Source organism: Bipolaris oryzae (assembly GCF_000523455.1).
Source record: "Bipolaris oryzae ATCC 44560 unplaced genomic scaffold scaffold_118, whole genome shotgun sequence".
Lineage (NCBI taxonomy): Eukaryota > Fungi > Ascomycota > Dothideomycetes > Pleosporales > Pleosporaceae > Bipolaris > Bipolaris oryzae.
This window is the reverse complement of record NW_006911394.1, coordinates 15,783-41,449: the sequence shown is the minus strand read 5'-3', so window position 1 is coordinate 41,449 and position 25,667 is coordinate 15,783. Positions and strand designations below refer to the sequence as shown.

The window sequence follows — 25,667 nt, the reverse complement described above, 5'->3', positions numbered from 1 at the left end:
TAGCGGTGTGAGCTGTTCCTGCTTGGAGCACAGATAAGGCAATCGGGCCTTGTGAGCCTAGATACTACACTTGGCCGTCTTGAGGCGAGGATCCATTCATCAACTCTCGAACACGCAGCAAAGCAATTACCTACTGAGTGCACAGTATCCTTCTGGCAGCCAGACCCAGGAAGACTGCCCCGCCAACCTGTCCCACCGCTTGCGCCACCACGCCACAGCACTATCAGACATAGCGGGACTGTGCTGCATTGATAGCAAAAATGGGGCATACGAGAACCTATTCCATCTCGACGGTAAGTAAGCTCGTATTCCTTGGGCAGATTGCAGGCTGCCACCATGACTCTGGTCCATTTTTGCCATGGCTGGCATGAACTTGGTTAAGAAATTTCACCCTCTTTGCGACGTTCCGGCATTCGGCGGCTTAAGGCATATTTCTGGACTACCCCCTAGCCATGCAACTGGAGCCGTTGTCGTCATGGCGCAGAGGACTATGGCATCATGGCACACGACCAAAGAAAAAGAGCGTAGCAGCGCGACTGTTTGGAGCCACATAGTCAATGGCACAGGCCCAGCAGACCGAGGCGTTGGCCGACAGCAATGTACGCATCGCGAGGCACAAGCAATCGCGCATTTTAGAATGGTCGCAACAGCCATCCGTCCGTCCGGGGAGACGGGCTCGATTGCAAATGAGAATGTCTGGCTGTCGAATGAGAATCTCGCAGCAGTGTCTGCTCCACTGCGCCCGCTAGTCTGGAGCCGCAATCCGAACGCTTGCTGGTGAAAAGAAGGACAACGGCACCGAATGCGGGGAATCGTTGTCAATCGTCAATCCATCGTCCTTTCGCTTCTTGATGGCCGGACCGAGCTCACGATTCTGCAACACAACACCCCACGCCCTTACCGCTATTGCTTCAGCCCAAACCCACCACTAAACGATCTGCCGCTCGGGAGCCTCTCCCCTTGACCGCCCAATACTTGTCATTGCCGCCTCTTTGGTTAAAAAGCCGCATTCCGTCCCTGCGCCATCGGAACACCCTCGGGCTAGATTCCGACCTGTTGCTTTTCTCTACCTTCCCATTCTCGTTCTTACCTTGCCCACCTTTTTTTTTCGACATTGCATCTTAGGGAGCTGGACTCGCCGCACAACATGACGGACACCAATGGAACATATGCGCCAAATATGCGCGCTGTGCCTGCTGGCGATTTCGTACGGCCAAGCAGAAAGACTAACGGTGCTGGTATACAGGCTGAAGACACTCGGATATGCGTCGTCATGGTCGGCTTGCCCGCGCGAGGCAAGAGCTTGATTGCACAGAAAGGTATGTCCCTTTTCCACATGTGCGCATGCCGCCCCTGACCAAATACTTTGTAGTTGTCCGCTACCTACATTGGCTATCAATCAAATCCAAGACGTTCAATGTCGGGCAGTATCGTCGCACTGCAACCCCTAACCCCTCGGCCGAATTTTTCGACACATCGAACCCAGAAGGAGAGCGCCTCCGAAAGGCAGCTGCCGAAGCGGCTGTCAATGACATGTGCAAATGGTTTTCCGAGGGCAAGGGATTGGTCGCGATTCTCGATGCGACAAACTCTACAAAGAGCCGACGAAGATGGATACAGGAACGATGCACTGCGGACAATATCGAGACGCTTTTTGTCGAGTCCAAATGCGACGATGAGGAACTTATCATGAGCAACATTTTGGAAGTGAAGACAACCTCTCCAGATTACGTTGGCCAGGACCCTGAAGCTGCTGCTGCCGATTTCCGCAACCGTATTCGAAACTACGAAAAGGTTTACCAGACAATTGATGAGGATGAGCGTGACCTCACATATGTCAAGCTCATCAACGTTGGCAAGCAGGTCATTATCAACCAGATCCAGGACTACCTCCAGAGTAGAGTTGTGTACTACTTGATGAACCTGCACATCAAACCACGATCTATCTGGTTATCACGAGTAAGTTGGCACCACAATATCTGGAGCTCAATGCTGATTACGGTAGCACGGCGAGTCGGAATACAACCTCACAGGGCAGATTGGAGGAGACGCGAACCTCTCAGCCCGCGGCGACGCTTACGCGCATGCGCTCCCAGGTCTCGTCGCAAAGTCGGTCGGCGATGGCCGCAAGCTTACAGTGTGGACATCGACCCTAAAGCGAACAATCCAGACTGCACGATTCTTGCCTTTTGAGAAGCTGGAGTGGAAGGCGCTCGACGAACTCGACTCCGGTGTCTGCGATGGACTTACGTACGCGCAAATTGAGCAAAAATACCCGGAAGATTTCAAACAGCGTGACGAGGACAAATACAATTACCGCTACCTTGGTGGAGAGTCATACCGCGATGTCGTTATCCGACTCGAACCCATTATCATGGAACTGGAGCGCAGCGAAAACATTTTGATTGTTACACATCAAGCCATTTTGCGATGCATCTACGCCTACTTCATGAATGTACCGCAGGAACAGAGCCCCTGGATGGAAGTACCTCTGCATACGTTGATAAAATTGACACCAAAGGCGTACTCGACACAGGAGGAAAGGTTGAAAGCCGACATACCGGCCGTCAGTACCTGGCGAGGAAAGGGCACTAAGGCCGAGCATCAGCCGGCGAATGGTACCACGTAGCTTCATTTCTTCTAATATCTGGACAAATTCGCAGCTCGCATTGTCCAGGAGTAAATGTTGGGAGAAGCGTTATGAAGGAGCTCGTGAATAGTTATCAACAGCACTATAGAGGAAGGAGGGAGCTATGATCGACTGTACGTTGGCTATTTCAGCGTGTGCGTTGAGGCATATGGGATAGGTAGCATTTCTGCGGTTTGGGTCAAAATATCATTAGATGGCAAGCACTCAGAGTAATGGGCATAGATTGGAGGGAGTCAACTTTGGGATCGTAACGTTAGGAAGGCAGACCATTGGTATCACAAACAGCAAACACTTAGATAGAAATTCGTGTACCGAGTTTTCATTCTTGGCGTGAAAATTGGAATATAAGCAAATGTGTTTGAAATAGGAGTATGATCAACATTCTAGAAAAGGCAGATGTGTTCCGCTACCCAGGTGTCGGTACGTACTGCCCACCTTCCCATCTCAGCCTCTCCCGCGGACATTGCAGTAAACGGGCTGTGCCGCAACCCCACTTCACCTCCACACCCAAACGACTTACTGCTCCTGCCATTACTACTCATACCAACACCGGACGACCAACACCCCAACTCCCCTACTCACTCATCGGAGGAGCAAGAAAAAAAAGGATCAGCCCACAGCAATGCGACAATGACGCCGCCACCAACCACGAACACGGGCTACCCTCCGCTCCATCACCAGCACCAGCACCAGCACCATGCTTCCGCCTCAGACTCCCCTCCCATCTTAGAACCCCCTATACCTGCTTCACACTCGACTCAAACACCCACCGCAACCGCACCATCCCCCGCAAGCGTCACACCACACGCCGGATCCCCATCGCACCCACGCCCCCACCACCACCGCGGTCCCCCACCTCCCTTCGACCCGCGCAATACGCATGGTAAAAAAGAGGAAGAACTCCGTCGGAATTTGCAGGCGCGGGGCAAGAATTATAACATCGGGAGTAGTAGCACTAGTAGCAATAGTAATAATGCGGGGAAATCGGGGACAGCCCAAGCGAGTAGAGCGTGGGGGTATGAAGAGAGGCAGCGACGCGATGAGGCGGCGGGGATACTGGAGAGTGAGGAGATGGTGATGTGGATTGCGGGGGTGAGGAATGAGGTGATTTATTCCTTCTTTTCCATCTCTCTTACATTGTGGAGAAGATTGGGCGCTTTTCTTTTTTTGGTTTGAGGGCGAGACTGACGGGCGAGACAGAGTATAACGCAGACGCGGGCGTATTATCGGAATGTACTGCTTGGGCTGGAGACGTGCGCGAAGGATGCGCTTGTTTGGCGGGATGAGTGGGAGGGGACGCAGCAGCAGCAGGGTCGTGATGGGGAGGGGTCGGGGAGTCCTGGGAGGAGCGGGAAGGGGAAGGAGAGGGAGATTGCGAAGATGAGGAAGAGGGTGAGTTTGGGGGTGGGACAGTAGTAGGTACGATTTAATGGGCGGGGAAGGAGAAGGGAAGGAGGTTCGTATCGTGATTTTTTTTGGCAAACAGCTTTATACCCACTCATGTACTTGGATACATCTTCACATCACGACGTTTTTTCTTCTTCTCTGAATATAAATAAGATCCAGAGAGGCACGTTACTCGTTGCATTAGATACCTGCGCTCGTAACCTGTCTTCTCCCCTAGGTCCAAGGGGATATATATGGGGTTCATAACGAATGAATTCCCAGAACCCCCCCCCAATTCTTTTTCCCCTCTTTTACAATGTGTGCCCAAACACCTCATATACGCGTTCCCAAGCGCGCCAGTTACTTACATTGATTTCAACAACAAGAACAAAGGAAGAACGCGCGCCACTGCCTCCGTCTCTTCATAGCAGCGTTTCCAAGCTGACCCTCAAAAGGTCTAACAAACGCTGCGCTCCTATATCCCCTTTACATTCCCTCTTCCATACCGACATTGCGCCACCACGGTTTATCACCCTCACCAGCACCCTTCTCCGCAAACATGTCCTCTGCATCGCCAACCTGTCGCCTCTCACTAATTTCCCTGCTAACCTGGCCACTCAACTTCAACTTCATAGCCTTGCTAGCCAGAAAGGGGTTGTATTTGCGCGAACCGTTACCCTGTGCCACTCCTCGGGATGATCGGATGAGTTCGCTCGATGTCCATCCGCCCCTCATGACAGGTAATTGCTATTGCAGAGGTTCTGAGGAAGAAGAGAGGCGGTTGAGATGGAGATAGACATCGGTGCCGTAGCTATGCAAAAGAGTCAGTTTCAAGCCGTTTTTCTGCCAAAAGGAGCCGAGCTATATTAACACATACCCTTCCATCGAGATCAACTTCAAATCTCCGCCAAAGTACCGTGCATACAGTCGAGAAATAGGCAGGCCGTAGCCGAAACCAGCCATTGGTGCTTTGAAATCATTCTTGTTGAAATCTGGGTCCAGGTTGGGCGTTTGGTCCACAGTCGTGTACATGTATGTCCAGACGAGCGGAATCGACGATCTCGGAATACCACCTCCTTCATCTGAAATCTTGATCGTAATATCTTCTTTGCCCTCTGCAACAATGACTTTAGTCACGGGGAATGCCTCCTTTTCTTGCCCATGTCTCTCTACTACAGCACGTAGCGAATTCTTCAGAGTCTCGAAGAGCATGTGCGACAGATGCCCAGGCACGTACATAAAGTTGATCTCGGGGTTGCACACAAGCTGCACCTTTGGAGCGTCAAATAATCCATAATGATCTTCACATACAAAGCGCGCATTTTCAATAGCTTCTTGCGCCAGTTCTTGTACGTTGGTCTTGGTGCATATGATACCAACGTAGTTTGGATCACTCCGCGAGCGTTGGTCAGTGAGGGCAATGTGTTGGCCGATGAGCATCCGAATTCCGATACGCGACATGTAGAAACGGTCTAGGAAAGCCTGTATATTGTGGTCAATGTGCATCCGTTGTCTCTTGCGCTTCCACTCGAGGATGCCCTGCGCGACAGTCGTAACGACACTGTCATGCCGCCGTTTGATCTTCTCCAAAGTCTCGGCAAACTTTGTGTTGTATGCGCTGAGCTCTGGTGGCCAATCCTGGCCGTCGTCTGCAGCGACATAGTATCTCCGGCTTGCACTCTTGACCTCTTTGGCGATTCCGTTGCCGTTGCCATTGTGGTTTCCATTCGACGTTGGTGCGGATCGGTATTGTCCAGTTCTGACGCTTGGGTTTTGTGTAGGTTTACTCATCAAGTTCTTGTCGCCGCTCTTTTTCGCTGGTTTCAGTAATCGTTCTTTGATCTCGCTCGAGAGTTGTGGTCGTGGCAGTTCGACGAGTTCCTAGCGCTGTGTGAGTCAAGCTATTCAGCGAGCCGTTACCGCACATACCTCGAATGACTGCGCATACCAGTCGCGCACTCTGCAAATGGATGGCATTTCGTTGAGGCCATCGGGAAGGTCGTTGAGCTCTTGCACGCGATGTGCTAACCGTATGGGAAGTTCTTCAGAAAGGAACTGTGACGCGCGGAAGAGGGTTCCCGTCGATGGCTTCTCTCCAAACTGCACCATTTGCCGTAGGGACACGCCTGTAGAGGAATTAGAAAGACACATGACACCAGGACTCGAGGATACGAACCGGTCGCTGGAAAGTTGCTATAGTGCTACGCAAGGATTAGCTGTGATGGCGTCGTGGGGTGTGTTGCTTACCTTGATGGTTTCCATCAGCCTCTCGCTCCGCTTCCACGACATGATGGCAGTTGTTCAAGGCCGTAACGGCCTTTGTCGCTGTGTGCTCGCCAAAGTGCTGTGGTCGGTGGTGGTGTCCCCCCGTCCAAGCTGCCGAACGCCCCCACTATGACGCTAATGGACGGCGATGAACCGGCCGAGGTAACGGCGCGTGGAATGCTGTGCTGGGGCGGTTTGCGACAAGTCGTCTGGAGCGAGAGAAGGGAGAGGTGGCACAGGAGCCCATGTGAGTATGTATGTGTATGGCTAAATGATGATATGTACACGGAGCTCCCCGGCAATGCCACGACTGATTGGAGAGCACTTGCGCCTTCCCCCACACTTTTTGACTTGAGCGTGGAGAAGCACGCGCAGCAGCGTCACAGGCAATCCGCGTTCATGAGCCTCTCATCCCACGCCTGACGAGACGGTATTGGTTGACACACGACTATCTGTCTTCTTTTCTTTTCGGGCGTCTGCCGTCGCCAATGCACGGGATGCGGCAATGTCAGTGTATCGCCCTCGACAAGCACACCACAGCTCCAGCCACATGATCCTCGGCTAGTTGTCGGAGGAGGCGCCGGCAGAGCGCATGTTCCTTGCTGCATGTTCCTCAGCTCCGAGGGATGCCCAGACACTCGCGTGAGCCGCACCATATGGAGCTAGGCGAATGTAGTACCATAGGTACACATGATGCGACCGCTCCAAATACGGTCCCTGTTGTCGAAATTCCCGCAACGTGTCACAAAATTTGCCCGGTTCACCATTGGCAGCCAGGGTAGGACCAAAATGTGCGGAGCCTTTGCCATCAGACACCACCCTTTTCACAGGTCAAGAGCAACGCCCCAGGGGACAAGGAGAGCATAAGTGAATAGAGGAGAATTGTTATTTCGAACGTGCCGCCAAGTTCCAAACCAGGTCTATGCTGCACCACATCCGAAAAACGCCCTAAAATCATACACCAAACATAATCTACATGGAACAGTAACGCGCTAAAACCGCGCTCACCGCCTCAGTCGTTCGTCTATCATCGATGTTGATACAATCCAAAGAGATCTTGGGTCGAAGAAGTATTAGAGAAGGGTCGTGGAGTGTCGGAGAGTCGGTAAACGTCAACGTGGTAATGGGACGCTTATTTGGTCTCCTCCTCAAGGAAGGTGATCAGGTCGTTACGGTCCTTGGGCTTCTTGAGACCGCCAAAGGCCATCTTGGTACCGGGAATGTACTTCTTGGGGTTCTCGAGGTACTCGAACTGTGTTGCGTTAGCGTTGATTGTCGGGTGATATTTTTTTTTATCTTGGTGCGGCGTCACGTACGAGAGTGTCGTGGTTCCACTCAATGCCCTTTTGCTTGTTGGCATCGGTGTATGAGTAGCCAGCGACGGAACCAGTCTTGCGGCCGAAGAGACCGTGTAGCTCGGGGCCAATCTTGTTGCCCTCGCCAGCCTTCAGGGTGTGGCACTGAGCGCAGCGGGTCTACAATTTGGTCAGAGAAGGTTCGGCGAACGAGTGATGCGACGATGGGTATATCCGGCGTCGTCTCAGTGTATCCGTACCTTGAAGAGGTTGGCACCCTTCTTAGCATCGCCTGCAAGGATATGTCAGCAGTCTGCATGACGATAAAATTTATTGTACTGCCAAGCGAGCCGTCTTGCCATGTCGCAAACCTGCCATATTTGCACACCGCCTCATGAGGTGCCGAAATCTAGCTGGCTTGTATTCGGAGAACTCGCTGCTTCTCAGGGAGGCCAGTTCTCCATGTGCGCGCAGGCTCAATGGGCGTGGGAAGCAGGAGGCAAGACGAGGCAGGCAAAATGGGAGACAGCCGATGACGTCCGATTGGAGTCAGAAAAACGTACCCTTTTCGTAGCCCATTGTGATAAGATGAGAGGTGTGAGGGTTGATTAGGTGGCAGAGAGGTAGTGTTCAAGCGTGAGAGAAGAGTGAGACTTGTGGAGTGGTGAAAGGAAGCAGCGATGGAAACTGGAATGAGCGACAAAAAAGCTGGCAGAGGCAATGGAAAAAGCCAAACACGTGACTGTCCGCTCGCGTCAGGGCCCGTCATTCCATCGCGGCTAGCGCCTGCATGCGGCGAATCAGAGGCGCAGTAAAAGTCAGGAGCAAAGACGGTCGGGTGGAACCGGTCCGAGGACGCCTGAGCAGGGCAAACAAGTGCAAGAGCCTCTCAGCCAGGGCCGTCTTTGTCTAGCCACTTTCCTGGTACTCGGCAATCCTGCATCGACCCATCAGTCGATGCCATCATGACGTCGCCCGCAAGCAACCCTGGGCAGCTGCCAGTACACATGCCAAGTCCACGCACATGTCCATATCAAGAGTACATGTAGACCAAAAAGCAATCATCCTCCCCTACATACTCTGGTTGTCGGGTTTTCCAGGGTCTGGTCCGTCGGCTTCCATGCAGGACACCGGCTCTACATACCAAATACGATGCCGCGCAAGGGTCCGCAAATCAACGTGACATGTCCATGAACCCACACATCTTCGCGTTACCGTTCAGGTGGATGAGTACCGGCTCTCGTCATCTAGAAAGCAGTACAGTAGTATTACATTCTCCGGCCAGCATCACACTCGACTTGCCTTTCTACTAGCAACCCGCCGTCATCCGTTGTGAGCCAGTTCCTTGGTTGACATCATTGACTTCTGCCCCGCCACACCTCAACCGACGGGATGGATCAGATTCCAAGTATCTTGTATGCTGATGAGAACTTCAAAACATGGCTGATACTCGGCGCTAGCCGAGGCATTGGCCTGGAATTCGTCAAACAGTTGTTAGCGAAGAATGAACGCATCATAGCTACTGTGAGAGAGCCTTGGGCAGGGCATGCCAGTGGCCTATGGGGACAAGCAGGTGGCGATCATGGTCGATGCCAGATGTACACATGCGATGTCTTGTCTGAACAGAGCATCGAAGTACGGACGCTAATTCTACTCCGTTCCTGTTGCGAGGTTAACAGGGGCTGACACTATCAGAAATTCGTTGCGCAACTGGCAGCACAGCCGAACCTGAAGATCGACTATGTAGTACTAAATGCAGGAGTGCTAAGATACCCGAATGTAAGTTCGAAACCATGCACATATGCAAGGGGGCTGCACTAACCGTTACAGAGGGCCACTGAGCTGTACGTTCCTCGTCGCGGTCACGCTTTCCTGGTTGTGGCTAAAGCGTGCATTCACAAAAAATCTAGTATATCCGGGTGACGGTAGTCATGGTCGAGATCATGGACGCTGACTTCAGATAGGTCGTTTGATGAATTCGCTTTCCATCTACACACAAACACTATCGGGCCCATCATCGCAGCACAGAAGCTTCTGCAGACAAAAATCCCCATAGGCACAATTGTCTTCATGTCCAGTGACTCGGGCTCCCATGGCAACTTTCGTGAGATGGAAGATGGGTTTGCTGCATATGCTGCGTCCAAGGCTGCACTAAATATGGCAGCGAGGCACATGGCCGCTGAATTGAAGCGGAAGGACGATGATACAATCATCCTATGCATGCATCCAGGTGAAGTAGCGACCGACATGGCAAACATTCAACTCCCGTGGACAGTAGAGGGCATCATTTCACCGGAAGAATCGGTTGTAAAGATGATTGAAGTGATCACAAGCAAAGGCATACAGCACAGCGGCACCTTCTGGACATGGGAGAACAAGGTCAGTTTACCTTGAGTCTTCTTAAGCTTCTAGTCATGTACTAATACCTACGTTTTGGCAGCCTTATATTTGGTAGCATCGATGGTACTCATTATGTTTCCGTCTTGAATCAGTTGTACACTTTTAGCAGGATTCCATTTGGCTGTACTTATGCCGGCTTATCAGATTGTATATGTATGCTGATTCATAGCTTTTATCCTACTTCACACACAAGTCAATAAAGAAGTGTATAAGAATCCAGAACCAGTCGAATTTATTTAGCATACATGTATCTTGCTTGCCCATAGCCATTTCGAACACCTTTGCTAGGGGGAAAGCGACGTGTTGGTAGATATGACATCCGTAAGCGTTAATTTATCAATCTATAACCCCTTATATAGAGAGATGAATTCATCGTTTCTCTACTGAACCGGGGATATCAATCTGCTCAAATGTCTAGTAGTGGTGGCTTTTGCCTGGGCTACCACATACGGTTCGTGAGTGCTAGCCGTTTTTTTAGAAAGTATGCACGTGCACTCTGAACCAAGAGTACGCGTAACCACCCTCATTCCTTAATGACCCTTTTCGCTTCGAAACTCGACCTGTAGGTGGTAACTATGTTTGAGGGTGCGCATGTGTTATCGCCAACGTTGATTTGTGGCTTGATTAACGTGACGTCTCCACAATGACTTCATCCGGAAGCTACTTTGACGATTCACCGACAATATTGTTATACTGAAGCCATCGACAGCACAGCTGCGGGCCGGAACATCAACTTCCCGAATCGCTATTAGCAACTGGCAATACGCAATGGCTGCCTCTCCCACCATTACAGATCCTCTTGCGGCTCTTCCACCGGAGATTGTCCTCCGCATCCTTGACTTCACGCCTATCTCTACACTGGGCTCTCTCACTTGCGTATCACGTGCTTGGCAGCAATTCATCGACCACACCCACCAGGACGCCATCTACTCCTCTCCATCCAAAACAGTACAACCACCAAAACGTCTGAAATCACAAAGCAGCGCTCGGGATTTTTCTTTCCTTGAAAGCTCCACCAGTTTTTCTAAATTCTTCGACAATGTCACATCTTGGAAAGACTTGTGCAAGCGGCAGACCTTGCTTGGGCGCAATTGGAATGCGCCGCGGCCTGTTACCCGTGAATCCGTCCTACAGGTTGGCAACGATGCCATATGGCGGTTCAAGGTAGACTTCAAACGTCGCTTGTTTATCTCTACTTCGCATGCTGGTGGCTTAAACGTTACGGATATGGACTCGGGCCGCCTCTTGTGGCGGTTGCCCTCCGTGATAGATACAACAGAAGAGCATGCTGTTAGGCCATACGCGCATCTCGAATACCAAGATGGAACAGCAGTGTTTGATCGTGAGGGTGACGCGCTGGAGGTATGGCGGACAGATGAAGAGGGCACCGAAAGAGGTGTGTTCAAGCGTATTGCCGTCCTCGATCATGATTGTCAAACGAGAGGATTTCAGCTTTCGTATTGGACGTTGGTAGTCGTTGCGGTAGAAGGCCAGGGCTTCGTGTATGACATGACGCAAACCCCACCGAAACTCACTACCCATCTTACCATCGAGCAAGATGCAGTAGGCCATCTGGATCAAAACGAGGATATGGTAGTTTACTCAATGGGCACTCGCGGGTATCATGTGTATAATAAAGAGTCGGGAGACTGCTTGGGCCAGCTGCAGCCATTGCATTGCACAGACAAGTACTATTTGCATCCGCTACCACCCGTCAACGATCCCTCTTTCAGAGAATCAATGTATGGATTACGCCATGGCCAGACTAGGCGGATCTTCCCTCCCGCCTCGCCGCGCAGGAATCGCCTTACTCCTATTGAGCTCGGCAAGGGGCCCTTACCGAACGCGCCTGATGACCCAAACCACCCCAGGAATGGCGAGGATGAGTGGGGCGCCGGTATGCTAGACCGTGATAGCAACCTCTTTGTTGGCTTCTCCCGCTTCGGTCGCGTTTTTATATGCTCTGATATTCGTAAGGCACTTGAAAACGGGCCTAAGAGCACAGCCAGCCACAGCCAGATTCTCGAGTGTGATTCTGACGGGTCGGATTTCGATCTCGGCGGATGGTTATCTGTGCGAAACCACCGCATCATGTTTGGAATTCAAAACAGAATATATGTCGTTGCGCTAAACGCAGAAAATCGACTTGACTTTGAAGACGACAAGAACAGGAACCGACCTTCGTACTCACTCCTTACAGGTTCGACACCTCAACTGATGGTTCCAGTCAGTTTCATGGCATTGTATGATGATTCCATCATGACAACGTATGCTGTAAGTTTAATTCCTTTACAAGAGATGACAATTTGCAGTGGATGTCTAAATCGTAGCACAGACTATTGGCCAGCGACAGGAAGAAGATGGGCCCGGTCGCATCTTTCCAACGAAAGCAATCCGCATTCTTAGTTTGGCGCCTTCTCTCGACAACAACGATCACACAACTACAGATTCGGAAGTACAAGCACAGAGACCACGAAATACGCTAATGGAGCTGTGGATGATGTTTAATGATGAGCCGAGTGATGGAGAGGATACTTGGAGGAGTATAGATGGACATGAGTTGGATAATGAGTGGGAGGATGAGGAAGACGAGTGATTAGCTGGCAGCAAAGAGTCTGAGGTATCAAGTTTCATGTATATATAAGGAGTAGAGGCATGAGGGTTGCTCAATTATTTGCCGTTGCGATATTCAAGGTTCTTAGTATGCGGACAAATTCGATTGGACAGCAGTGCAAGCCAGTATCGTTACTCTTAGTCTGGTGCCACTTGAACAGTGGTGCATACCGAGGCAACCTTGGTTGTCGCGGTTTCTCCCAAAACTCGTGGTCTCGATGTCTAAGAAGGCTTTTTAATTAGTTGCCTGAAATCTTCCTCTACGGGATTAAGGGAGTGGCGCGGAACAAGACTCACAACAACAAATTCGCAGAACCCCATGTGACGCTATCGCAAGCTATCTATGTATATAGACAGCTAGTACACCGACAAAAGTTTGGATACATGAGGCAGTGAGGTTTGTTACAACTGTTACAGCTCTGGCACAGCGTAACGCATGATTAAGTCCAATTGGAAGGTTGTAAGTTACACAATTGCCGATTTGCTGTATTACTACTAGCGAGGAACTCTCATCCGATTAAAGGAGACTTGATCTCGATAGGTACTCGTTTACATAGGTATACTTACTTACTGTGCGCTATGTAGGTTGGGCCGGTTTTGATTCGGGTATCTCAGTCAGCCAAGCCATGCATCTTTGCATGTACAGCAATCTATTGGTCTGGTAGACCTGCGTCCTATCTTGGCTCCCTCGGAACCGAAATGGCCGGACAACACTAAACCACCGCCAAATGTAGCCACTTTGACGCGAGGTATCAGCATAATAATAACGTTTAAGTACACATATATAAATGTACAAAACAGCACACCATGCGAGTTCAATGAATACCTAATTTTAAAAAGTCAGACCTTACGTGCAAAGGTGCAGCTGCGTGTCAGGCTGCAAACCTGCGTGTTTAGCTGCAAACCTGCGTGTTTAGCTGCAAACCTGCGTGTTTAGCTACAGCTGCGTGTTAAGTTAATCACGTGGTAGGATGCTAAGAAACTACTTGGTGACTAGCGGGAGTAAGGGCGGTGGCAACACTGTAATGTGTATGTAATAAGATGAAAGATTCAATAAATTAAGTTTTAACCAATAGTAGTCTACAGCGAGAGGATATTTACCCAAAAGCTTTAGTTATTAGAGAGTAATATGAGTCTACTACGGTGATTTTGACCTATTGGACATCATACCCAACAAAACTCCCTATTTTCTCCGCCAAGTGAATGTGGCAAATCTCTCGAGTACACAGCCCACCCATTCAGAACATAATACAATATTACACTCGTCCTCGCCTCCTGAAGTCAACTACTCTACTCACATTCTTACCCACTCTTTCAAATCATGCCTGCACGCGCCTGGCAAGCCCCTCCCACTTCCAATCCCGCTCTTCTTGTAAATAATTCCAGTCAGATACCCGTTGCATCACCTTTACTTGGGTCGCCATGGTCAAGACAGGATGCACTGACCCTTGCTGGCGTATGCATAGCCATCATCGCTACGTTGATCGCACTTGTTGGCGTCATGTTTCCACCACTTAAATTGCGGAAGTGGCTGTGCAGACCGTTTCATTGGATCACACGACGGCTGCGGCCCAGTAAGTCAAGTCACGTGACTAAAACGCGAGCTCATTGGATGCACCAGATGTAGAATCTCTCCTACCCCTGTCGTCATCATCCCGTCAACCAATGGTCATCGAGAACTGGAAAAACACAGATGAGAGAGCGGCCCGCCAACGATTGCAGGATCATTACAATGAGTCGCTGAGGGTGAGACGTGGGGGATTCTGACTGCAAATCAAAAGAACTGGATACAATACAATAAATAAATACGGCTTGGATGACTACCGGGATAGGGTTGGAGGCGAAATCTCGTGCGACGCATATTATGGGCATTTATTGGCGGGCTTTCCTTTTTTCTTGTTTGTATTAGAGAACTCGAAGTCATACCTCTTTTGCATTCGATCCATCGTTCTTATGTCTTTTCCCCAAGTGTCAGCGTCATCACCACACCTACTGCGCACTGAGAAAAATGTGCCGAATAATATATTGAAGCACTGCCGTCTTCGCCAAGTCCTGGCCAATAGAACATCTTTCGTCCCCCATTTTGTAGTAGCCGGTTAATCGATTAAGCTTAGATTGAGGTATGACTGGTATGACGCATTGTAACAACGTATGCTAAACGAACGTTGTTCTCCCATGGCGTGCTGTACAACATGTAACTAGGGGCTGCAGGGCGCCGCACGCACAATATACGGAATCACCGAAGAACACACTGGAACATGGGGTTACATTAATCGATCCTGGGAGCCGAATCTGTAAAGAAGTAAGCTTTACGACAATTCAGATGATTTTGATGTATGATATGCATATCTCGAATACAAGGGTCGCAGCGCCACTTTTTACATATCCTCTAATCCCAGTACCAGTGTTGTAAGATGGTGGCGCATATCGATTGGAGACGCAGCAAATACCAGCGAAACTGTTTCCATAATATCAAAGATACGCAGAGATCTCTTGTCGGCACAAAAGGAGCTGCACTCTCCGGATATGGCGCACTCGTGGTAGAGACAACTAACTCATCTACAACACCGCCTGGAAATTAGAAGAAGGCTTCAGAACAACGGTTTCATTATAACAAGATCCAGGAATGACGATATCGATCGTTACTATATATAGGGCAGGGTGCCTGAATGCCGGGTGCCTGAAGACGGAGTAGACGATGCAACCTCTACCGAACAACACGCCTCGAAGGAGTGACTGCTGGTACCTTCTGAGCTGAATTTTGGGGATACCCGATTGTAAAAATACTTTTGCTGAGAGTATCTTTCAATATATAAGAGAGGGAAAGTCGACACAATGGATGAACGCAAACCACTTTCAAGCGCCTCTATCCAAGCAGCTCTCTATCTACGACTGTATCAACCACCAAACCGTTAAATACTTTCAAGATGCAATTCACTACCACTTCCGCTATTACTCTCCTCGCATTTGCATCCTCGGCAGCTGCATCTCCTCTTGCAGCTCGTCAGGATGCGCTGCAAGATTGGCAGGTAACAGACCTCGCAGTTTCCGTGCCCATGGGTCGCCCAGGAAGCTATCCTTGGGGCACTCTCAAGGCGAATATAACCGACCCGAATGCGATCAACCTTGGTACTTCGAGCGATGGCAGCCAGATGATAGTGCCTGCTGGAAGCAAGGGGGTGGTAAGTTCTACATGCTGATCTCTTCGTTCGATGACATGCTAATAGGAATACTAGAATTGCGAGGCCAAATGGTATATCAATGGCGATTCCCCAATCGGCCGCGCATGGCCTTGCGACGCAACCTCAAATGGCTACTGGTTTATGCACGTGTACGAAGGTACAAATGGCTTCTCATCTAGCAATTTCGACCTCAAGTTTACACGCGTCGCGGAGAAGATTCATCTGGATACTCAGTACAAGGCGACCTTCGAGGCGAAGGGGCATTTCGATAGCCGAGGAGGTCTTGGTGGTGTTTGCAGTGCGGGTGAGTGTAATTGGGGGCTTCTACAGTCGAAGAAACCTTTCAAGATTACACCCTCGAAGGTCTGAGTGGAAGGGAAGGCTGCTCGGCAACGTGGTGAGCTTGATATGGTTGTGCCGAGGTCGGGTCGTGGATGCTTCCGAGTGTCGCTAATGATTGTGTTTGCTAGAGCGTAGAACCATAATGTTTAGTATTAGAAGTAGAGTAACACATGGCAGCGAAACGTATATAGACCTTTTCGAAGATGCGAATTGAGTAAAATATAACTTGTTCCATACCTGCAAAAGTCATTAGCTTATCTTTCATCTTGCCCAGCTATGCATGCAGTCATGATGATGAATTACGTCTCCTCTCCGCGATCAGCATGACCAAGGTGTGGGCAGACATCATGTCGGATCATAAGAATGCCTCAATGCCCCAGAAAGCCAATGCTTGAGTGCCGCGGCGAAACGGCAATTGCTTAGCCATGGTGATGGTGTGGTATCGGGAGCGGCCGGCGAGCGACCGGGAGTGGATTCGTTGTGCGAGCCTCAGCATCACATCCTCCGTCAATTGCCGCCTCAGTCCGTCTGCAACCTGCGCCATCCATGCAACCAGCTGCAAATAAGCAATATGGCGGTATCGCAGCAAAGTTATTGTCTTGAAATGGTTCCAGAATGCGTGCTTTTCCAGGGGTTGTGATGCTGGTGGGACAAATCAATGCCTGTGTGCAGCCCTTATCCCCGCATTTGAGCTCCGGATCTTGGCATCGTCACAAGCTTGAAGCTCCTCTCCGCCGAAGCAACGCCTTTAGCTCACCATTCACATCAAGCCGACTAGTCTGCATCAGTCGGCCGACCAAGCTGATCCTCGGCCCAGGCATTGAAGATGGGTGACGTCTGTATCATAAATAATGTCTACCGGCCGCCTGGCCTTCTCCGCACATTACATACTTGAACCCCATTTCCCTTCCATCTTACCTTGCCGTCCCTTGTAGCTCTACATACATAAAATTTCATACAAGTGCATCTAGCAAATCACAATGGCCAATCCCGAACGCATCCTAAGAGAGGTCAACATCCTCGGCGACCTCAATGATAAGAACCGCCATATCCTCAGCAAGGACGCCTGCGTCTTCCTTGCACTCCTCCACCGCACATTCAATGAACGCAGGAAAGCCCTTCTTCAGCGACGAGTGATTCGACAGGCTGAGCTCGACAAGGGCAACCTTCTCGACTTCCTCCCAGAGACCAAGCACATTCGAGAGAATGATGCTTGGAAGGGCGCACCACCAGCGCCTGGTCTCGTCGACAGGCGCGTCGAGATTACTGGCCCAACTGATCGCAAGATGGTCGTCAACGCCCTGAACTCCGATGTCTGGACCTACATGGCTGACTTTGAGGGTATGCGATCTCTGCTAAACCGGTTGAGAGTTTCATCATTAACCTTTGGCAGATTCATCCGCACCAACATGGGACAACATGATCAACGGTCAATTGAACCTGTACGATGCCATTCGCAGGCAGGTCGACTTCAAGCAAGGCGAGAAGGAATACAAGCTTCGCACAGACCGAACACTACCTACACTCATTGCTCGTGCCCGAGGTTGGCACCTCGAGGAGAAGCACTTCACCGTTGACGGCGAGCCTATTTCCGGTGGTCTTTTCGATTTTGGACTGTACTTCTTCCACAACGCCCATGAGCTTGTTAAGCGCGGAACGGGCCCATACTTCTACCTGCCCAAGATGGAGTCGCACCTTGAGGCTAGGCTCTGGAACGATGTCTTCAACCTGGCCCAGGATTACATTGGTATGAGGCGTGGAACCATCCGTGGAACAGTCTTGATTGAGACCATCACTGCTGCCTTTGAGATGGACGAGGCATGTCGAAAACTTGTCCAGATAGAAGATCTGTATGCTAACCATATTATAGATCATCTACGAGCTTCGCGACCACTCCTCTGGTCTCAACTGCGGCCGTTGGGACTACATCTTCAGCACCATCAAGCGTTTCCGCCAGAACCCCAACTTTGTCCTTCCTGACCGCGACTCCGTCACCATGACATCGCCCTTCATGGACGCCTACGTCAAGCTTCTCATCAAGACATGCCACAGGCGTGGCGTTCACGCAATGGGCGGCATGGCAGCTCAGATCCCTATCAAGAACGACCAACAGGCAAATGATGCTGCCATGGCCAAAGTCCGTGCAGACAAGCTCCGCGAGGTACGCGCTGGTCACGACGGCACATGGGTAGCTCATCCAGCGCTCGCAGCCATTGCGAGCGAAATCTTCAATGAGCACATGCCCACTCCCAACCAGATGCACGTCCGCCGCGAGGATGTCCACATCACTGCCAACGACCTGCTAAACATGAATGTACCTGGCAAGGTCACCGAGGCCGGAATCCGCAAGAACCTCGATATTGGTCTTGCCTACATGGAGGCCTGGATCCGCGGCGTTGGTTGTGTACCAATCAACTACCTCATGGAGGACGCTGCTACCGCCGAAGTCTCAAGGAGTCAGCTTTGGCAATGGACCAAGCACAACGTCCAAACTGCAGAGGGCAAGAAGGTCACAAAGGACTACGCTATCAAGCTGCTGCAGGAGCAAGCAAAGGCACTTAGCGACAAGGCACCAAAGGGAAACAAGTATCACCTTGCTGCCAAGTACTTTGAGAGTCAGGTCACTGGAGAAGACTACGCCGAGTTCTTGACATCGTAAGTCCCATATCTCCCCAAATTCTAAGAATTGTGCACTAATAAGAGCACAGTCTCCTCTACAACGAAATCACAAACGTAGGTCCACCCAAGGGAGCCTCCAAGTTGTAAATTGCGCTGCAAAACCCATTATTTTCCTTGGTGTAATGAGCATACGAAAAGTGCCTCATCTGCTATTTTTTGCTAGTCTGTAACTGTATACCACACATGGCTAATTTTTTCGAGCCAAAAATGAGGAATTTGCGCAAATTGTAAAGCGCTTTGTTATTTTGTACTGCTTGCTTGCCCAGTGTTATACCTTTTTCTTCCCCTTGAAAATAGTATCGCATGTGAATTGATCAAAGGCTGACGTTGCTCTGCATCACTCGTAGACTGGCTCCCCCGTCGCAGCGTCGAAACTGTAACAATACACGTGCAGCCGAGGTATAGCCCGGATTCTTGGAGAGAGAGGGGGGGATGCATGGTCGATCACACAAGAGCGGTTCTGGTAGGCGATCATGGTTCGTCTGACATGTGAAAAAAAATACTTGTGGACTGGAACTCGTTTGATATTTGCGTACATAGCTGTTGCGATGGTTGGTTGAATAATAGTTCCTGTACATATCATTAGTTATTTTGCTATTTCCATGGTACCCTATAATGATCCTTAATCTAGGTTGAGAATGATTATGACGACGGTGTGGGTTGTAGTTACAGAATGGCTTGAGGAAATACAAAAGAGCAGACTAGGCGACATTGTCTAGTGCAAAGGTGACCTATCAGCAATACCATTCTACACATTGGACAGAACATATATGTGGATGGAAGGTTAATAGGAGCGTAGGCCTTGGCATGAACAGAAAAGAAGAAGAATCTGCAGAGTAAAAACTCGCTTCACATGAACATTGAAAACCATGATTCATAGTCTCGTGGTATCTAGAGAAGTGGCGTTATCATGCCGAGTGCATTCAGTGTCCCGCGACTATGCAGACCAGATACATGACTAAACACCCATTTTGACCTGACCGATGCACCGAAGAAGCCCCAAATATCACCTTTACTTCCTGAGGAGACGCTGGTAGAAAGCAAGCTCCTCACCCTCGAGGACGTAACCGTCGCAGCGACCGCTCTGGCCGGGACGGGAAGAGACAGCGGCGTACAGACGACCGGCCTCGAACTGCTTCTCAACAGCATTCTCAATCTTTCCACTGGTCTTGAGGCGCTCGGCCTGCTTCTTGGTAACCGAGTTGGACTTCTTCTTGTCCTCCTCCTTCTCACCGGCCTTAGCCTGCCTCCTGCGGCCGAGCGAGGAGCCGTAGTGGGCCTCGTACCATTGCCTGAAGGGAGCGGCATCGATCTGGACGATAGCGGAGCGGGTCAGGGTGTTGGTACGGACGAGCTCGTTGTTGGAGGGGTGGTAGACGACACCGATAACACGGGTCTTCTTGGCGATGCCCTCAGAGCCCCAGGAGAAGTTGCCGGACTCGAGACGGAGAGCACGGAACTTGCGGTTGCCGCCACGGGTGCGGACAAGATGGATACGCTTAGTGCCAATACGGGTATTGGCAGGCTGGCGACCCTTCTCGAAAGCCCTGAAGCCATGTTAGACATGACTAGAGAAGCGATCGGGTTATGCATACCTCTTCTTGCGGTAGTATGCGCGCTTCGCACCGGACGCGGAACGCTTGTGGCGAGAGTCTCGTGAGATACTGGGAATCGTCAGTGGATAAAGTCAAGCGGCAGGGAAGAAAGAGATAGATACCCCATGATTGCGGTTGTTCAGAAGACTGCTGCCCACAATCAAATTAGCTTTTGTTCTTCCTGTGTGATTTCCGAAACCGCAGCACTGCTTCGCTCCGTCACTAAAGTCCTTTGCATTGTATAGCCCAGAGCAGAAGTATTCATCTTGGAGCGATTGGTGTGTTCGCGTGCGACAATATCTTCCGTTGGCGTAGGCATACAGCTGGGGCACAATGGCGGAGCGGTGTCGATTTCGCAATGCTGAACGGCTTCCATATCTCGAGTACAAGGCGTCCTTTGAGCGTACCTGTGTTTGGTCTTCCGGTGCAATCTGTGTTGTCGTGGGGTTAGTTGGCGCTTGTCAGAAGAAGTCGGGAAATTCAAGGTGATTTTCGAGTTCTGAGCGTTGGTGCCAAGGCCACGCTAAACAATAAGCGAGCAGGTGCGCTTCTGCGCGTCTTGCCCCCACCATTCACTGCTCTATCCTATCCAGCAACCGTTTCCACATTTTCGCATTTCTGTATCGACGAATTCCTGAATACAGAGCAATATTCCACCCCAGTATACCGGGAATTGGGGCAAATGATGGATGCACATCCAGGTAGTCGATGTAGCTTGTGACTACACGTGCTCACTGAGATTGCTCTAACTGTTCATGTCAACATCATCGGGGTTGGACTTCGTGGGCTCGGTATTGCCGGTTCATCAACTAAGCTCATACCACAATACATATTGCGGAACTCACCAAAGCATGGAAATCAACAAAAATGCTCTGTGCATGGCACATGGCTTTCATGTCAAGCCCTCCGCGTACCCTCCTCATACCTGGTCACGGAGTCCTTGCGAACACATGCACAATAACCATTAGCCCCTCCACTTGAGTCTTCCCATGTAAAAATTGAAGCCAGCTACCATACAGGATTCGGAATTCGCTAAGACGCTTGGGAAAGACCAATTTTTGGTAAACACTCAGCTGACGTATCATACCTTGTTTCCACACCGTTTAAACCCATCTCCAGGTTTGGGTGCTTCCTATCGACACATAGAGGGTCCCCGACTTGAAGAATCTAATCAATGGCAATTCAAGTTGATGTTCTGCACGACTCTGCCTAGGTTTACCTGAGCCAGCGGCAGCTTTCCCGGTTTTCTCAGAAGGCGGAGATTTCCAGATTTTCATATTAGTGACTTTGATTGTAACAATAGGCTACCACATTGGAGACCTTGAGTATTTACGTGATTTTGGGAGAAGCGTAAAAATGTGTAATATTTTCCTTCTCCTTTCCTGTCACCTGCGCTATGCATTTTTGTGCCCTTTTTTCGAACAACTATGTTTTTCCACTCGCTGTGATACTGGCGGGCGGACTAAAGTCACTTGTTTCTATCCCATTGTGTGTTTATGCATAACGTGGGGAAGAGTTGCTCAAGCGGGTAGCTATAGGGCCTCGTAGTCGTTGGTTCACTAAGGTTGGTTGGGCTTACCCAATCTAAAGCACAAATCGGTTAGAGGCCAGTGATGGCAGCAGAAAGCCTTGATATGGTGGTGTCGGTGTCAATTGAGATATCGCATTCAGCGCCGTTAATCACCAGCTAAATGTAGACGTTATCTTCTGCTAAGTTGAAGTTTTTCTAGATCTGTCAGTACCATTTCTTTATCAAACCCGATGTATCCATCATCGACTCATACCATTCTATCCTCTCCTCAAGTTTATGTCCCTTTAGTATCCGTATTACCGAATTCAATCCCTACCATACCAGTGCAGATCTCACATCTGGTAATCATCTCCACCAGCACAGCGCCCGTAGATGTACAAGCACTTTGATTACATCCTAGGGCAATACCATAAGAAGTGTACCCATACAATCGACAAACCAAAATCTTCGACCAGTAGCATTAGTCGCATTGCAGATAGGCGATCCTAATGGCCACCATGAGAGTGCTGAACCCAATTTTAGTGGTACCAGATAATGGAGAGGATATTCTCCAGTGATCGAGATCACAGCTACAAGCTAGTTAGATATACCAGTTGAGGATCAGCATGGCTCTACAGAGCGGCTGGACCCTGCTCCACTGATCACCCAAGCACCTCCACTCGCTACGGTTTCTGCTGGCTCAGCGATTGTCGTTGTTCAGCAAGAACTAGATAGCGATAACTTTGTGATAGAAGGCACACATACTGTCGTTCCCGGAAAGCCTATTACTGTGGGTAATACGCCTATTGAGATCCGAACTTCAAATAGCTAGACGGAAGTGATTGTCGGCACAACTGTGATATTTCTACAGCCAAATTACCCTCAAGCAACATACGGACCTCCGCTAGTACCACCACCACCAATACTTACTGCAGGCACCACAACGGTAATGCCAGGTTTACAATGAGAATATGTGCTTGAAGGGCAAACGCTTGTTCTGATGGAGAGCCACTCACAATCTCAGAAATGACGCTCTCTCTTTCGCCTTCAGTAACCGCGCTTGTCATTAACAGAAAGACATCCAGCGTCGTTCCTGTAACCGGCAGCATTTATACCGCTGTGGTACCAGCTGCCTTGACCTTCAGAGAACAATCGTATACAGTTCATCGTGCAGGCCACATCATAATGGGTCAAGAGGCCACTCTTACCCCCGGCGGCAATCCAGTAACTATTGACGGGACGACGCTTAGCCTCGAGCCCAGTGGGTCAGCGGTTGCGGTGTAGGAGCCTGTAACAACAACTGTCACATTGACAAGGGATCCGAGTTCGCTCGAGACGCGGTCTGGCGGTGAGTGTGGGAGGGAATCCACCGCGCACTCGACCGGGGAAGTGTATTCCGATCCCACTGTGAAAGCGACTAGTGCTGGAGCGATACGGCATCATAGTACTCCATCCGATGGCTGGCGGGAGTGTGGTTCTACTGGTTTTGTGGGGTATGGAATCTTCTGCTTTGCACCTATGAAGAGATGTACTGGAGCACATGGCATCGTGGGAACTTGCTTGCTGGAAAGTTACTGTGCGTCAAATGGCGTTGGATCAACAGCATAAAATATGGAAAACACAATTTCTTGGTATGTCGCATCGCAATCGCTTGTGCAGAGACCGATGTGTTGACAGGAAAAATAAGGAACCCCTTGAAAATTTGCAATTACTCTTGCGAAGTTGAAGCAGTGGTCGAAAATGTCTCATGATCGTCGTGTGCCAGCCAACCGTGCACAAAATCATGAGACAACACAATAATAGACGTGACGAAGATGCTGGAACACGGTACTCTAGAGGACTCAACAAATGTTTTTCACGGCCACATCACAACTACATGGTACCACATATTCGTCATTCAACCGGTGACAGGAACAAGTCAGCCATGGTCAAAAATTTGCATCACCAAACCTCCAAGGGCATTCGTCTAGCAGTTAAGGGACATGAACAAAAATAAATGCGCAGCTTTACGTACAAACATCCACTCGAAATGCCATGGGCGGCTTCTAGACTACTTAATACCGGTGCAAACTTGACATCCGACGGGCAACTCGACGACGGAAAAGCGCACGTGTTGGGTCAGGGCGACGGTGGTGCGACGGCCAATAACAGAGTTTTCCCCCGCCATGCCTCCAAAGGCAGTCTTCTAACAGCTAACGGCTATGAGGTGAAAAACTCGTGATCGCAGCGTCCCCCTGCGCATGCGCTCTGACATAATTAGCCGCCTGCGGGAAACGATCCGGCGGGCCCTCCGGAAAAGTGCAGTAGGGCGTGGATCATCTTGTTGTCATGAATGGGTGGGTCACGTACACCCACACGCCCTGCGAAGGACCTTGCTGACTGAATTATGTGGGTTTGTCAGCCCCTACAGCCAATAGGCATGCTGCCTTGCTCGCGGCACTTCTCCATATTCTTGTAAACGTTTGGAAGGGCGCGTGCAAGGCATGCTGAGAAATTTCTTTGCAAAGAAAACGTCGGTGTCCAGGGGGGTGTCACGATGCTTGGCGGGTGTCATGGCGAAGATTCTGGGGGAGTGTCTGGGGAGTATAAAGGGGAGGGTGGGTACGGCAGGATGAAGGGCATCAACTCAGCAAAGCATACCAGAGCATCAAGCACAAGCTTCTACTATTACTACCTACCACTACTCACATCAACTTCGAATATATCGAACCAACAACAACAATCACAATGCCCAACTTCCTCAACACCATTGCCAGCCGCGCAAAGGCTCACCACGAGAGCGTTAATGCCGCATACAACACCTACTACACCGGCTCATCACCTGCTTCTCGAACAGCTTCACCTGAGGCTTCCCGCAGCTCTTCTGTTGCCGGCCCGTCCGCGCCCAAGAACCCTACCAACGCCTCCAAGGCCTGGAAGGCTATCAAGAAGCACCACCGTGAGATGAACGAGGCCTTCGCTGTCTACTACAGCCCCGGAAACTCTCCCTCCGCCTCCAGGAACGCATCCGCCGTCTCCAGCCCAAGGCACAGTGCCGACGCACCCAGGAACTCCAGCGTCAGCGAGGTCAAGGAGGCTGGACCCAGGAACTACCAGAAGGCGTGGAAGGCTATCAAGACCAGGGCTATCGAGCACCACAGGAGCGTTAACGCTGCCTACAATCAGACCTATGGAATGCACATCCACCAATAGATGGTGTGCAAATAGGAGTTCTTGAAGAGGATTGGAGGCGGAAGTAATAATTGGCAGACGAAAGGGAAACGGAAAACAAAAGTGCTTTTTTGGGACAGCAATATACCACTGTGGGATTCGGTAGCTTGGGAGTTTTTTTAATGTTGGAAGGATCAGATCAAATAGATCTGAGTAATACACGAAGGATTTAATACCAATCGATTTTGCAAGGAATGAATTACTGAAACTTGGTGATGTTTGAGTGATGACAATATGACTGCAAGACTTTCAAGAGACTTGACATTTGAACAGAAAAATGGAAATATGAACAAATTACTGAAAAATTGTGAGTTTCTTCATGAGTGTGTGACGTGAACAAAGGTCTATGTCGATTTTGCTTTGTTGATTGAAGAGAGTGCGTTAGCGTTGACAGCTCTGGGTGTCATATATGCCTCAGATTGCAAGCGTCTAGATGAGTCGTTTACAAAGGCCGTACCCGACTGCAGTATCGGTATGATTCGAGACTTTCGGTGAAAACATGATGACAACTAGCGAATGGTGTGAGATGAGAGTGTTTTG

General features: G+C 50.1%; 14 protein-coding genes across 14 annotated transcripts; 10 read left to right on the top strand and 4 right to left on the bottom strand.

Moving 5' to 3' along the window:
- Positions 1-358: 358 nt before the first annotated feature.
- Positions 359-781, top strand: COCMIDRAFT_28295 (uncharacterized protein; the record flags this gene model as incomplete). The annotated part of the gene is made up of 1 exon (XM_007692067.1): positions 359-781. The coding sequence occupies one exon, from the start codon at positions 359-361 to the stop codon at positions 779-781; it is 423 nt and encodes a 140-aa protein (XP_007690257.1).
- Positions 782-1,147: 366 nt separating this feature from the next.
- Positions 1,148-2,629, top strand: COCMIDRAFT_7323 (uncharacterized protein; the record flags this gene model as incomplete). Its single annotated transcript, XM_007692055.1, has 3 exons — positions 1,148-1,319; positions 1,373-1,959; positions 2,006-2,629. 3 exons carry the CDS (start codon positions 1,148-1,150, stop codon positions 2,627-2,629), a joined length of 1,383 nt encoding a protein of 460 aa, XP_007690245.1.
- Positions 2,630-3,021: 392 nt separating this feature from the next.
- COCMIDRAFT_38822 (uncharacterized protein) lies at positions 3,022-4,066 on the top strand (the record flags this gene model as incomplete). Its single annotated transcript, XM_007692077.1, has 3 exons — positions 3,022-3,070; positions 3,543-3,754; positions 3,851-4,066. 3 exons carry the CDS (start codon positions 3,022-3,024, stop codon positions 4,064-4,066), a joined length of 477 nt encoding a protein of 158 aa, XP_007690267.1.
- Positions 4,067-4,522: 456 nt separating this feature from the next.
- Positions 4,523-6,325, bottom strand: COCMIDRAFT_28292 (uncharacterized protein; the record flags this gene model as incomplete). Its single annotated transcript, XM_007692066.1, has 5 exons — positions 4,523-4,766; positions 4,914-5,917; positions 5,966-6,162; positions 6,213-6,237; positions 6,284-6,325. 5 exons carry the CDS (start codon positions 6,323-6,325, stop codon positions 4,523-4,525), a joined length of 1,512 nt encoding a protein of 503 aa, XP_007690256.1.
- A 1,108-nt stretch (positions 6,326-7,433) lies between these two features.
- COCMIDRAFT_28291 (uncharacterized protein) lies at positions 7,434-8,175 on the bottom strand (the record flags this gene model as incomplete). The annotated part of the gene is made up of 4 exons (XM_007692065.1): positions 7,434-7,553; positions 7,618-7,776; positions 7,857-7,888; positions 8,160-8,175. The coding sequence occupies 4 exons, from the start codon at positions 8,173-8,175 to the stop codon at positions 7,434-7,436; spliced, it is 327 nt and encodes a 108-aa protein (XP_007690255.1).
- Positions 8,176-8,988: 813 nt separating this feature from the next.
- COCMIDRAFT_38819 (uncharacterized protein) lies at positions 8,989-10,051 on the top strand (the record flags this gene model as incomplete). The annotated part of the gene is made up of 5 exons (XM_007692076.1): positions 8,989-9,231; positions 9,292-9,375; positions 9,439-9,440; positions 9,561-9,975; positions 10,037-10,051. The coding sequence occupies 5 exons, from the start codon at positions 8,989-8,991 to the stop codon at positions 10,049-10,051; spliced, it is 759 nt and encodes a 252-aa protein (XP_007690266.1).
- Positions 10,052-10,764: 713 nt separating this feature from the next.
- On the top strand, positions 10,765-12,592 carry COCMIDRAFT_28289 (uncharacterized protein; the record flags this gene model as incomplete). The annotated part of the gene is made up of 2 exons (XM_007692064.1): positions 10,765-12,270; positions 12,332-12,592. The coding sequence occupies 2 exons, from the start codon at positions 10,765-10,767 to the stop codon at positions 12,590-12,592; spliced, it is 1,767 nt and encodes a 588-aa protein (XP_007690254.1).
- Positions 12,593-13,930: 1,338 nt separating this feature from the next.
- Positions 13,931-14,376, top strand: COCMIDRAFT_101387 (uncharacterized protein; the record flags this gene model as incomplete). Its single annotated transcript, XM_007692089.1, has 2 exons — positions 13,931-14,192; positions 14,237-14,376. 2 exons carry the CDS (start codon positions 13,931-13,933, stop codon positions 14,374-14,376), a joined length of 402 nt encoding a protein of 133 aa, XP_007690279.1.
- Positions 14,377-15,536: 1,160 nt separating this feature from the next.
- Positions 15,537-16,160, top strand: COCMIDRAFT_7318 (uncharacterized protein; the record flags this gene model as incomplete). The annotated part of the gene is made up of 2 exons (XM_007692054.1): positions 15,537-15,791; positions 15,846-16,160. 2 exons carry the CDS (start codon positions 15,537-15,539, stop codon positions 16,158-16,160), a joined length of 570 nt encoding a protein of 189 aa, XP_007690244.1.
- Positions 16,161-17,113: 953 nt separating this feature from the next.
- COCMIDRAFT_38815 (uncharacterized protein) lies at positions 17,114-18,899 on the top strand (the record flags this gene model as incomplete). Its single annotated transcript, XM_007692075.1, has 4 exons — positions 17,114-17,474; positions 17,527-17,951; positions 18,004-18,788; positions 18,842-18,899. 4 exons carry the CDS (start codon positions 17,114-17,116, stop codon positions 18,897-18,899), a joined length of 1,629 nt encoding a protein of 542 aa, XP_007690265.1.
- Positions 18,900-19,824: 925 nt separating this feature from the next.
- On the bottom strand, positions 19,825-20,534 carry COCMIDRAFT_28285 (uncharacterized protein; the record flags this gene model as incomplete). Its single annotated transcript, XM_007692063.1, has 3 exons — positions 19,825-20,359; positions 20,408-20,476; positions 20,530-20,534. The coding sequence occupies 3 exons, from the start codon at positions 20,532-20,534 to the stop codon at positions 19,825-19,827; spliced, it is 609 nt and encodes a 202-aa protein (XP_007690253.1).
- Positions 20,535-20,567: 33 nt separating this feature from the next.
- COCMIDRAFT_101449 (uncharacterized protein) lies at positions 20,568-20,825 on the bottom strand (the record flags this gene model as incomplete). Its single annotated transcript, XM_007692088.1, has 1 exon — positions 20,568-20,825. A coding segment is annotated over one exon (258 nt), but the record flags the coding sequence as incomplete, so codon positions are not given.
- A 1,195-nt stretch (positions 20,826-22,020) lies between these two features.
- Positions 22,021-23,201, top strand: COCMIDRAFT_38814 (uncharacterized protein; the record flags this gene model as incomplete). Its single annotated transcript, XM_007692074.1, has 6 exons — positions 22,021-22,049; positions 22,212-22,312; positions 22,418-22,462; positions 22,556-22,707; positions 22,750-22,873; positions 22,969-23,201. The coding sequence occupies 6 exons, from the start codon at positions 22,021-22,023 to the stop codon at positions 23,199-23,201; spliced, it is 684 nt and encodes a 227-aa protein (XP_007690264.1).
- A 1,443-nt stretch (positions 23,202-24,644) lies between these two features.
- COCMIDRAFT_101445 (uncharacterized protein) lies at positions 24,645-25,109 on the top strand (the record flags this gene model as incomplete). Its single annotated transcript, XM_007692087.1, has 1 exon — positions 24,645-25,109. The coding sequence occupies one exon, from the start codon at positions 24,645-24,647 to the stop codon at positions 25,107-25,109; it is 465 nt and encodes a 154-aa protein (XP_007690277.1).
- Between the last annotated feature and the right edge of the window lie 558 nt (positions 25,110-25,667).